The sequence below is a fragment of the Typopeltis vanoorti genome, chromosome 3 (assembly GCF_054136105.1).
Source record: "Typopeltis vanoorti isolate ZY-2024b chromosome 3, IOZ_Tvanoo_1.0, whole genome shotgun sequence".
NCBI classification, from domain to species: Eukaryota; Metazoa; Arthropoda; class Arachnida; order Uropygi; family Thelyphonidae; genus Typopeltis; species Typopeltis vanoorti.
Window position 1 is genome coordinate 95,329,653 of NC_143551.1, and position 13,109 is coordinate 95,342,761.

Below are 13,109 nucleotides of genomic sequence, written 5' to 3' on the forward strand. Positions count from 1 at the left end.
ATTTAAATTTGTTCTAGTGGCTGACTTTTCGTTGTTTGCTCTGGTTCTCTGAGAAAAATAGGTCTTGTTTATCTAGGTATTGCCCAAGGCAGCATGGAATTTCATCATCATCATGATAACCAAAATTCAGTATGAAATACAATTTGGTGTCGGCTAAATCCCAAATTGTGCCCATCCTCGCTTGTTCATTATCCAAGTGATAGCTACTATTGGAAGCATATCATAAGAATATGAGATTGGACATTATGTCAGAATCACTAGTTGGCTCTCCACATTCCTCAAAGGCAGGAGGTCTTTTCCCACTATTCCTATGTATTGGTTACAATACACATAAGATAATGAAATATTGGATACATTGGAATTCTGAGCTGTCATTTTGAGAGAGAAGTTAGACAAGAATATCCACTATCTGCAATGCAGTTCAATATATATTAAATTAAATAATAATAAAATGAAACAGGAAAGGAATCATCAAGGTGTTGAACTATTATTGTTTTTATTACCATTACCTAAGACCTCTTGGGAGTCAAGGACTCATCAAAAGACACCAACATCACTCAAACCAGCTGTCATACTGTTCTGTGAGAGAAAAACCTAGCTCTTATCCCTTTCTTGACTGCAAACAAACTTAACTTCCATGGATGCTTCCATGTTCTCTTCCCATCTTTGATATAACAAAAAATTTCATCAGACAATAATAACACTCATTCAGAAGTTTATAGACCTATATCGTATGAGATTGGTTCTGAATTTCAACATATTTCTTTGTTGTTAAAAGTTTTTTACTAATTATAAATTAAAGATACCAAGAAATTATATACTTGGTTTAATCCATTATCCAAGTGTAAGAAAAGAAAGTTTGTGCCTGAAGTATCTTTCAGCACTGAGGCATCTTGTGGCAAAGGTGCTGTAAGTTCTCATCACTTGCCTCAGTATCCCATAATGCAAAGCACATCTCCTTGCAGACATGTATGATGCTATACATTAAGGAAATATGGCATAAAGGAATTATGAATATATATGGAAATACGACTTCTCCATTACTTCCACCTCAGTATCACCACTTCTGGGTCTGGCTCCCACACCTCAATAAAGGTCGAAACCGGTCTGGGTAGTGACCCTTCCCTTAACGCATAGTATCATACATGTCTGCAAGGAGATGTGCTTTGCATTATGGGATACTGAGGCAAGTGATGAGAACTTATACCACCTTCGCCATGAGTTGCCCCAGTCCTGAAAGATACTTCAGGCGCAAACTTTCTTTGCTTACACTTGGATAATGGGTTAAATATATTGTATTTCAGTAAGGAAATACCGTGAGTAGACATAATAATTAAAATTATAATAACAGAATAACTCATGTAAAAATATGATTTATTAGTAGAATTTTCGTCTGAGTATCACAGGCATCTTCAGTACATGTATAAATCTAATTAAGTAATAACTGACAATTCCAAAAGGCACCACCTAAGTAGCTAATGTAAGATAACTAAAACAGGTCAATAAATTTTCTAACTTAAAAAAAAAAAATTATATATATATATATATATATATATACACACACACACAATTAAAAAAAGTTAGGATAGATTAGCTGATTTATAAAGTACTATCTCTCACAAAGGAGATAGATGTAAACCATCGGATTTGTTTAAGTTAGAGTAAAGTTTCACATGTTTCTTTATAAAGCCATTCCATAAGGAACCGACTTTTGTGAAGGACTCTTGTCTTGTTCCAATGAACTCTGTCTAGTATTGATGGCATGTTCTGCAAGTCCAGACTGTTCAGGTTCAAGGTATTGAATATAAGACTGGTTTTCTTCTAGACAAATAGAGGCAGATCTTCCTGTTTGTCCGAAATAAGATAATCCACTAGAGCAAGGAATCTGGTAGATAACTGAGATGTGGAAGCTTTTCCTTTGGAGAAGTGAGAAAGGTGGAGATTTTCCTGAATGGTCAAAAGGCAACAAAAATATTTAGTGGTTTTAAATATTCGAGGTTCAAGGATACATAGTGGTTGGTCGGCGAATTTAGTGTTCCTGTAAAGTTGGTGATTTTTGTCTGTTTTTTATTGTGTTTTCCCATAGAAAATTAGTGTTTTGTAGTATACTAGTGTAGATTTTAGTGTTTTATAGTGTATTTAGTAGTTTAAAGTATATTTTTATTAAGATATTTTAATATTTAGTATACGTTTAAAATGGCGCCAAAAAAGGGGCAACAAAGGTAATGCTAAAAAAAGCACCGTAGCGAAAACAAGAAGGTTGGCCCTGCCAACGAGGTTATCGTACACATGGAGGAAGTTAACAAAAATGAATTTACCACCAAAATAGCGAAGTTGAAGCAGATCATCAGAACGACAATGCAGGAATTGCAAAAAGTTGAGAGACGTTTAAATGAGCATTCGGCAAAAAAGAAAAATGAACAGGAAAATAAGAAACAAAGCAAGGAAACAGGTAACTCAGGAAATAACAAAAATCAGGTAAGTAATGTTGTTAGTAAAAAGAAAGAAGTTATTCGGTATGGTGACTTTATAATAAAACATGCTATAGATGAGAGAGTTATGAAATCGAGTTTTCCTGGAGCAAAAATTAAATATATAAGGATGTAATTCAAAAAAAAAACAAAAAGTAAAGTAAACAAAATCGTAGTTTTAGTAGGTACAAACGATTTAACTGGCAATAAGTTCAGTATGAGAGAGGACATGAAAGGATTGCTGGAAGGTGTAAGAGTGATAAAGTGAAAATCGTTAGTATTTTACCTCGCTATGATAAAAATGAATTAAAAAGAAGGGCTATGATGGCAAACAATTCAATGCGTAGGCTGTGTAGAAGGAATGGATGTGAGTTTTTGAATGTGTGGAGTGAGTTTGAGGGAAGATTGGATTTGTATAAGAGGGATGGCCTACACCTGAATACGTTTGGTATCAGGAGTCTGGAAAAACTAATAACTGGTATGAGACCTAACACAGAGGGTTGGGGAAACTAAATTATAAAGGAAGGAATGGTGTGAATGTGAGTGTAAGAGCGACAATGGTATATAACTGTATTAATGATGGGAATGGACTTTGTCATGGAAATGTTGACAAGGTGAGAACGATTTTGGGTTTGTGTTCATCCGGTTCAGACCCATCATATGTGTGTAAAGATGTCTACATGTGTAAGGCATTAGAGAAGAATAGGATCTGCAAGATGTCCAACTGTGTCAAGCAGACTGCAAACAAGAGTATACAAAAGAACATGCAGGTAGATTATTATGTCTGTACACGAATGCTAGGAGTATCAGAAACAAAGGGATAGATTTGTTGCCTTAGTCAATATGTTGCGACCTCAGATTGTAGGAATTAGTGAGACCTGACTGTCAGAATCAGACCTACTAACTGGTATCGAGTGTCATGGGCATAGTATTTTTAGGAAGGATAGAGGGGGAGAGGAGGGGGCATGCTGCTAATGATATTGGATGACTTAAATCCAGTTAGAGTTGAGAGCTATGAATGTAGTAATACTACTAACAATATTTCATGTGGCAGCGAGTTTGAAGCCATCTGGTGTGAGGTGGAATCTAACAAGAAAAATTACAAAGTAGGGTGTTGTTACAGACTTGGTGGATGGGTTGCTGGGGATGAAGAAATGCATCACCAAATAGAAAAGATGACCACGAAAAGAGTAATCATAATGGGAGACTTTAATTATTCGAGTATTGATTGGGTAGCAGTAGAATCTCGTGAGAGGAATGAAAATGCATTTATTGAACTGTTGCAGGACAACTTCCTCAAGCAGCATGTGACAGAAGGAACTCAAGGTCAAAGAGTGTTAGATTTGATTATAGTGTCAGAAGGCATTTCAGTTAAAGACATAACTATTTTGCCTCCAGTTGGTGACAATCATGTGGTACTCACTTGGGAAGTGACTAAGTTTATGAATGTTCCATTCAGAAAAGGTTACATCCTGAACTACAAAGCAGGAAATTATGACCAACTGAGGAGTATACTGAGTTCAGTGGAATGGGATCGGTTGCTGGATGGAAAGAATATCGACAGTGCATGGGAATCATTTAAACAATACTTAAATGAAGTGATATCAGAATGTGTTCCGAGAGTTCAAAGAATAAATAGAGTAGGAGTGAAATGAATGTATAATCTTATTAAGCAAGAGATTCATAAGAAAAGGACGATGTGGAAGGAATACCATTTGCATAAGGATGACGTCCGTTATGAATGTTATAAGCAGCAGGCTAGAATAGTCACAATTGTTGTACAGAAAGCAAAGTACGATTATGAAAAGAAACTGGCTCTGCATGCTAAAGACAACCCACAAGAATTGTATCGATACTCTGCAAGTAAAGAAAGAATGAATATGAAAGAATAACTCTTCTAAATCCAGATGCAGAAGAGGTTGTTCACTTAATGAGTGCCCATTTCATTAAAAGCTATCAACCTGGTGAACGCAACATTGAGCTCACTCTAACCTCTTCACTAGATGAAGAAATGCAGGTGTGTGAGGCCAAAGTATTAGAGTTGTTGCACAAACTTTATAAGAATTCATCAATAGGGACTGATTGAATATCAGCACATGTGCTAAAAGAGTGTTGAGCTGTACTGGCCACTCCTTTGACCAGAATGTTTAATATGAGTTTCAAAACACGGAAGATTCTGAAGGAATGTATGGTAATTCCATTGCACAAGGGTGGTGCAAAGACAGATGTATCCAACTATCGACCTATTAGTATCTCAGGAGTGGTGGTGAAGATTTTGGAAAAATTGGTTAGGGCCCGCATTCAGAAATAGGTTGACAGTGAATTTCTACTTTGCAATGAACATCATGGGTTTACTAAGGGAAGGTCATGTTTCAGCAACTTGCTCACATTCTATAACAATGTTACTATTGAACTAGACAAGGGGAATGGATACACCATGATACATTTGGATTTTGCTAAGGCTTTTGTCAGAATACAGCATGGTAGACTGCTGCATAAATTGGAGAAAATGGGCTTTAACCTTGCAAGGTTTAAGGTAATAAGTGGAGTACCACAAGGATCAGTGCTTGGTCCACTGTTATTCAATTTGTACATTAATGATATTGGGAAGAATTTGACAAGTCACATACAATTATTTGCTGATAATGCAAAGATAGGTAGGGTAATCAGGAATGCTGCTGATATGTAGTCTTTGCAGAATGATTTGAATAGGCTGGAATTGTGTGCATGGGAAAATGGGTGTCAGTAAGGTCCTCCCCCTGGCTGTAAGCACCAGGGGGAGGACCCCCCCTTTCGAGTCATCAGAATTCAAGGAGAACCGGCCTGCCAGTCTGAAACTCGGGGGAATGGATGCTGTAGGCACCAGGGGGACCTCCCCTTTCGAGTCTTCAAAATTCGAGTCATCAGAATCCAAGAACTGGCCTGGAAATCGGGGGGGGGAGGGGTGCTGTAGGCACCAAGGGGAGGATTCCCCCCTTTCGAGTCATCGGAATTCAAGGAGAATCGGCCTACACGTCCAGAACTCAGGGGTTGAGCGGCATAGGCATCAGGGGCTGACCCCCCTTCCCTCCTAGTATATATATATATATATATTTATTTATTTATTTTTTAATAAGTTAGGAAATTTATTGACCTTTTTTAGTTATCTTACATTAGCTACTTAGGTGGCGCCTTTTTGGAATTGTCAGTTATTGTTTAATTAGCTTTATACATGTACTGAAGATGCCTGTGATACTCAGGCAAAAATTCTACTAATAAATAATATTTTTACATGAGTTATTCCATTAATATAATTTTAATTATTATGATAATTGATTAAACCAAATATAAAATTTCTTGGTATCTTTAACCACGCTACCAGCCAGGACGTATGTATACGTCCAAGTTACAATGGATGCGAAGTGCATATTAAAATTGTAATACCATTGACATTACATTGAAATATATGATGGATACGAAGCATATGAGGATGCGTATTTGATCCATAATGGCCAGTGTTTGATTCTGAATGAAGAGAAATTTAAATTATTAATACTCTCCTCAGAATCCAACATAATCCACCATGGCAAAGGCTACATTTGTAAATATTATTTAATGTAAATCACTTGTTTATAATTTAATATTCATATAACTACCTTTAATTTTATTTAATATTTAATTATTTAATCAAGAATATATGTATTAATAGTAGAAAAACTCTGTGTTAAAATATTATCAAGCTATTTAGCTTATTTCTATGTTAATATAGAATTTATATTTGATAATTTAACTGCGCATTAATTGAAATGTAAATATTCTTTATTTATTCCTATTTGTAGAAGTTTAGCGTTATGCAATACCTCAATTTTATTATGTTTTGTTGTCATGGAGACGTATGTAAGTGAGCGAGAACGTTTTTGGAACAGCACGTAGGGAGAAGGTTTATTGAAAAGAGTTTTAGAAAGAAATCACGAGAATAATTTAGGCGGGAAGAATGGATATAAAAAGAAGAACGCTGGAAATTATTATTAATTAAGAGAGAGAAAAAGGAGAGGATTGGCATTAGGTTGGAATCGGAGCATTCGGGAATCACAGTGCAATAATAGCGAGTCGGCAAGTCACTCAAGCAGTTAAATAAAGTCTACTAGTCGAGAGGCGTTTAGCTAATAAGTTGTAGAATAACAATTATAGCTATGGAAGACAGCTGAGTGACTACTAAATAGACTAGCAAAACTTGAGTTGAGATTTAATTTCAGGGCCGACCTGTCAAGGACATACAGAATCTTGAAATAAAGCACGGAGTTACTGCACCATTCATAAAATATTCGAACCAAAGCGGGTAAATTAAGTAAGATAAATATTCTCGGCCAGTATATATAATATTAACTTCTAAAAGGAGAGATAGTTGTGAGTTGGTTTTTCTTCAGTTCTTGAACTAATTCAGATATAGAGTGGCGCAGTCTTTAAATATAAATTTTCTCTATATTTGAATTAGAAATCAACTTGCAACCTATCAATTAGTTAAGAACATCGTAATAGTAATCATATCGGATCCAAAGTATAGATTGAGACGAAGTAGGATCCAACACCAGTAAGGTGGTTAATTTATAATATAACGAAGTGAAAAACTTTCAACAACTATCTATCTCTAATCCAGAGTATTTTTAATAATAAGGTTTGACACCTTTTGGCAACTGGTATTTGGAAATATATGGAAATATGACTTCTCCATTACTTTCGCCTCAGTATTACCTCCTCTGGGTCTGGCTCCCACTGACGAGATCCCTAAGGGTTGAAATCGGTTGGAAGCTTAGGTGATGGATAGCAATTTTGTAGCCAATGAAGTTCTAACTGAGGCTAGGCTCAGCTGTTGCTGTTACCCTGGTAGAGGGGTAATGGATGGCAATGCTGTAGCCCATGAAGTTAACTGAAGGTAAACTAGAGAAGTAGAAGTAAATAAAAGGTTCTTAAGGTAGGAGTTGAGTGGATATTTTTTTTATAAGTGAATCTTATAGTTGGCTGAAAGCAAAATCAGTCGTGGTAATAAAAGGAAATTATTGCCGTAATCGGATAATTAGAGAACTGGATATTCAATGAAGAATACTGAATAAATCCAGTCAGTCTAGAATTACGACTTATTTCTATACTACCATAAAAAGGAATTGTACGGAGTTTAACTAGTTGATGAGTGATAAACAAGAATAATTAATGTACCCTATAGTTGTTATCTGGAGTTTTGAAGCGCGATTAATAATATTTTAGTTATAACCTTGGAGAATTCTTATAAATGTGTTTCGCAAGTGTAATAAATATAATTTGAAAGTGTGCTCACAAAATATTGGAAGTACTGAAGATTATTTCTGGTAAGGACAGTCATATTAGTTTATTTCGGTGTATGAAGATTTAAGTATTAGTTCCGTTGCGCTGTTTCTAACATTAACTAGCATATCATCGAGGCTGAGAGTTGAAAATTTAGACATTGAAATGATATCTGCCGTGGTTAGTGCCTGTTGTGAGTTAATCATAGAGTGTAGCTGAGAGATACATGGAAACTGATTAAATAAGAAATTCTAATGTAATAAATTGAGTAAAGAAACTTTGTGATTCTGAAACTGTGAATTTGTGTGTGAAAGTTTGGAAGATTGAATTAATATGAATGACTTGACTTGATGTACTAACTTGACTGGTTTGTCATATTTAGAAGTGGAGTTCATGTATTTGTCATATAACCATATATTGAATGTTTTGTTTGTTAATTTAAATATTGTGTTTGCCTGAATTTCTTTTTACTGCACAGTTCACAAAAATTCGAATCTAGCGGGAATCCCAGAAAGAAAATAAATACTTCGGCCCGAATGAATGAAAAGACTGCTAACTAATTTGGAATTAATCCTACTAATTCATATAGACTTATCTAAGGATAGAGTGGCGCAGTATAATAGAAATTTCTCTACCCTTAGATCAGTGATTAATTTGCAATTAGTTTTCCTTTATTTTATGAAAGTGACTTTTAGCAAGATGGCGGATTCGAACGTCGAGAGAACACGTCATGACATAGCCTCACACTGCCCAATGAAATTCATCTATCATCTAAACACATTCATAAAACATCCATGCCCATGATAGGATTCCAACTCATAGCTTGTTGATTGGAGAGCAGTTACACCACCTGGCCAACCAAGTTTGTTGAATGCCGCTAACTTTATTAATTTGTTTATATTAATCTTAATTCTTCAGTTTAGTTACAGATCAGAAACCTCAGGCTATAGATTATGTCACTCACAAGTATAGTTTGGTTTTACAGGTGCTAAAGTTATAAGTATTAGATTTCTCTGTTAAAATAGTTGCAGAAAAACATTTTCAAAAAATATTGAAGTCCACAATTTTGATTAAACACACACAAACACACCAGTGCTTGAAAGTGTTTTGATCCTTCAAAAGCATTCAGATATTTTTATTTTATTATATTTATTTATTTTTAATTTTTCATTTTTGTTATACAGATGAAATCAGAGACAAATTTATAAAAAGATTTTCTGGTTTTCAAGAACTCAGAAGGTATGCCATAAGTTCAGAAGATGTTGAGTTACAAGGTAAAATAAAATTGGTTATGCAGCATGGGCATTCAATCCCAGATTATGTGAGACAAATTTCAGAGAAATGCAGATATCCTATTGATATGGCTAGTAAGTACCAGTTTGTAATACATTGCTATTATTATTATACAGGTATTTAACAATTATATCTGGTTAGTTGACCTTCATTCTCTTAAATATATATATATATATATATATATATTATATGTTTTGTTCATTTGCTTGTGGAAATTTTTTTTGCTTGGCTACAGTGTATAACCCTTAAGTTGCTTCAGTATCTCATAATGCAGAAGCATTATGGAAAGAATCAATAACAACTCAGACCAGTTTCAACCTTTTTTGTGGTCTCCTTGGAACCCAGACCAAGAAAGATGGTAAGTTTGAAATCAAAGGAGAAATCATATCAGCTTCTAGGGATGAAGCCTGACCAGTAATGTTCTTATTCAGAGCTCTACCCTTACCTGCCATATACTTCAAAATCTCACTCCAATCTGTATTATATGATCCTCATACTAAATTGTATTTTTCTATCACATCTCTTCTCTGTCTTCTTTGAAGACCATATTCCTTAATTCTGTACTCATATGCACAATACCTAGAAACCTAGGTGACCATATCTGCTTATAGTAGTCCATATGTGGTTTTACGTCTAGTCTGTTCTTGATCATCCAACTAGTTTTATTATTACATGACGCCTTCTCCAAGTAGCCCCAGGCAGAAGGCCACTCTACACCATACAACACTACATAATTCACCACATAAACTGTTCATCATTTGCATTATACTATCTGCTACATTACACAATAATTTTGTTTTGTTAGTTGTGCATGTGTTCTTTGGCTGGTTTTGCTTGTTTTTCAGGAAAAAAATCAGTTTAACCTCTACAAGATAGGCTAACTTGCCTTCAGTTAATATATTTATACGGATGATGTTATACTTCTAAATAAATCCGCTACAAACCTGCAAGATTCTGTGACTAAATTGAATAACTGTTGTAATAGATATGGTATGAAGGTCAGCAATAAAAACACAAAGATAATAAAAATAGGTAGAATCATTGAAAATGTCAACTGTGTTGTGAATGGAGAACCTGTGGAACAAGTAAAACATTTCAGCTACTTAGGCACGATTTTTAGTGGAGATGGTAAATTAAATATAGAAATAGACAACAGAATCAGCAAAGCTGGTGTGGTGGGAAGTCAATTGCATAAATTCATATGGAATAAGAGAGAAATTAGTCAGAACACTAAATTAGCTGTATACAAGATAGTGTTCAAACCAGTTTTAACTTATGGATCTGAGAACTGGGTCAGAAGTAAAACACTTGACCAAAGACTAGAGACCACAGATATGAGAGTCCTGAGAAAGATTAGAGGCGTGAACAGATGGCATCAATGGCAATATCATATTAAAAATGAGGATATTAGGAAAGAACTGGACATTGTCAGCATCCAGGAATGCGTTAGCAGAGCTAATCTCAGGTGGTATGGTCACTTAAACAGAATGGGCGAAGAAAGATTAGCAAAACAAGTGTTCTCTTCCAGGTTGGCAGAAAAACGACCCAGAGGAAGACCAAGATATAGGTGGATTGATACGGTACAAAGTGCCTTAGACGATAGAAATATAAGATCTGATAATGTTGGAGTCTCGACAAGTAACAGACTGATTTGGAGGAAAATTGTAGATAGGAAGTTAGTAATGATGTAATTTTTTTCATGTAGTACTATCATATCCTGTACACCCCTTGAGGGTACATGGCAGGAATTTGATGATGATATATATATATATGAAATTTATTGTGTTTTGTGAACGGTCTTCTGATATTTTATTCTTTGTTCTGTTTTTCACTTTTTTTTTTAACCATTGATATACCACTGTCTTAAAATTATTATGTGTATGTGAATGTCTAAATGAATATGTGAACAGTTGTTACCATCAGCTCTTATTAGCAGATAGATAATGGGCAAGCAGGAGGACTAATGTGCAGTGACTACAAGTATTCACACAGTCACGTGTTTAGGCCTAGGTGCCATGCAGAATGTTAATCCTTAATCTTAAATTAACTAATTAATCCTCCAGAAGTATTATAGTAATGTTATCACCATTCCATAAAACAGGGTATGTCAGAAAAACTAACTAGAATATTTAAAAAGTGCACTGCCTTCAAGCCCCACTTGAAACAAGCAGTCCTTATCTGTTTTTCTTAGGAAACTCCTAAACCTCTCTAATTTCCTGGTATGTATAAGAGTTCCTTGTTTCTGTAAGTTAGCCTGCTATAGACAGACTGGAAAATCAGCCTCCATTTGCTTAGCAAAACATAAGAAATACATTTGTAATCATGATTACGTTCAGTCAGTCTAGCAGACGTTGGACACTTCATACCAAATCTATTGGGGGAAAAAAGGTCCACTATGCTCCATCACTGCAAGTTTGAAAAGGAAGACTATTTCAGAGGTTTTATTTTTAGGATCTGCAGCTGTCCTTGAAAACTAACCTAATTTAAATAAATATGGATGTAGTAAACTTCTTAAAATGTGGGAAACATTAATTCTTAGGGATTCCCCATATTGCAACTTGGAATTTTGTCTGATGCTCATAAAGAGAGTGCCTTTCCTAGTTAGGACTGTAGACTTGTGACTACTAAGTGACACTTGATTTTATGGTTCATGCATATGTTACAATTTATTGTGCTCCCTGATGTTTCTGTGACAGATGAAATATTGGAAGCTTTAAACATTGTTTTAATTCTTTCTCTGTACTGTTTTCAATCCATTAAACTTCTAACATGACTACTCACACAGTGTGATAAAACATAACAAATATAGTATGGAGAGATAGAAATAAGTAGTAGAATATGCAAATATATTTTAAAATCTTTTTTTCAGGTGTGGTGTTCTCTACAGCTCATAAATGTAAAGGCTTGGAGTTTGATACTGTTTGTGTAATGAATGATTTTACCATTGGCTCTGTTCCATTTGAAAGTTATAATAGTAAATTCAGTAAGTACTTTTTTCCTCCCTAGTTTTGTAATGGTTTTATCAGATGAAAAATTAGTTATTTACATTCATTTAGCACAGATGATGTTTGCAAAAGTTATAAAGATCGTATTTAATGATTATATCTTAATGTTTTAATGCAGTTTTTTTTTTTTTTTTTTTTTTTTTTTTTTTTTTTTTTTTTTCATATTTAAATGAAATTACACTGTGTTCTACTGAACACTAGTGATCTCACCTGAAATTCACATTAGATATTGCTGTACTGTATTTCTTCACATTGATGCTCCTCACAGAAAACAAAATTTGACATTTTAACTGTAATGTAACACATTATAACACAGTATAATGTGTTTTTTCAGACATTATAGAAGGAAGTTCACAACACAATGAAAAAAGGAAAAGTTGGTCTTTGTTGGAGATATAAACATCAGAGTAGGAAATGATTATCAGACAAAAAAATATTTTGAGAAAATTTGGAGAAAAGAGCAAAGCAAATAATAATGGTAAGTACCCACTGGATTTCTGTTCAAGTGCACAAATTCACATGGAGAGAAGATGCAAGAAATAAGAAAACTATGTTATTGTTGATGGTGATGTTTTCTCACTAGTTCAGGACACAAGAGAATACAGAGGATTTGAAATTGGAAGTTATCACCATTTAGTTTTGATCAAGATAAAATTAAATCTTGTATTGAAAATAAGACTGTGTAAGAAAGTTTTAAAATGAATCAGAGTTAAACAGCTTTCAGAGGTTCACCTCTGAAAGCTGAAGGCTCAACTAAAATACACAAATATTGTTCAAGAAAAACTGAAAGAATTTGAAACCAAGAACCTAGAACCTCATAGATTATGACAAACCCTGAAGAAAGCAGTGACTGATTCAGCCAGAAAGGCATGTGGTGAGACTGTATGCAAGGATAGAAAAATCAGAACTCCTTGGTGGACTCAGGAAGTTAAAGAGGCAGTCAAGGAAAAGAAGAAAGTACTTAGCACGGAAGGCAGCTTGTGCTCTTAGAGAAAATGGAAGAAAGTGAAGCTCTGTGTAAAACTAGCTGAACAAAAGTCAT

The 13,109-nt window shown here is 34.6% G+C and overlaps 1 protein-coding gene across 7 annotated transcripts in view; it reads left to right on the plus strand.

The window, feature by feature from the left end:
- Positions 1-13,109, plus strand: part of LOC150108400 (F-box DNA helicase 1-like) — a 378,469-nt gene that overhangs the window by 324,278 nt on the left and 41,082 nt on the right. For all 7 annotated transcript variants that reach the window (XR_016548131.1, XM_090390741.1, XM_090390746.1 and 4 more), the window contains exons 17-18: positions 8,954-9,136; positions 11,932-12,045. Coding sequence is in view for 6 of the 7 variants with exons in the window: in XM_090390741.1 (XP_090246867.1) it covers positions 8,954-9,136; positions 11,932-12,045 (297 nt within the window). In the remaining variant the exon portion in view is untranslated. The remainder of the gene's footprint in view (positions 1-8,953; positions 9,137-11,931; positions 12,046-13,109) is intronic.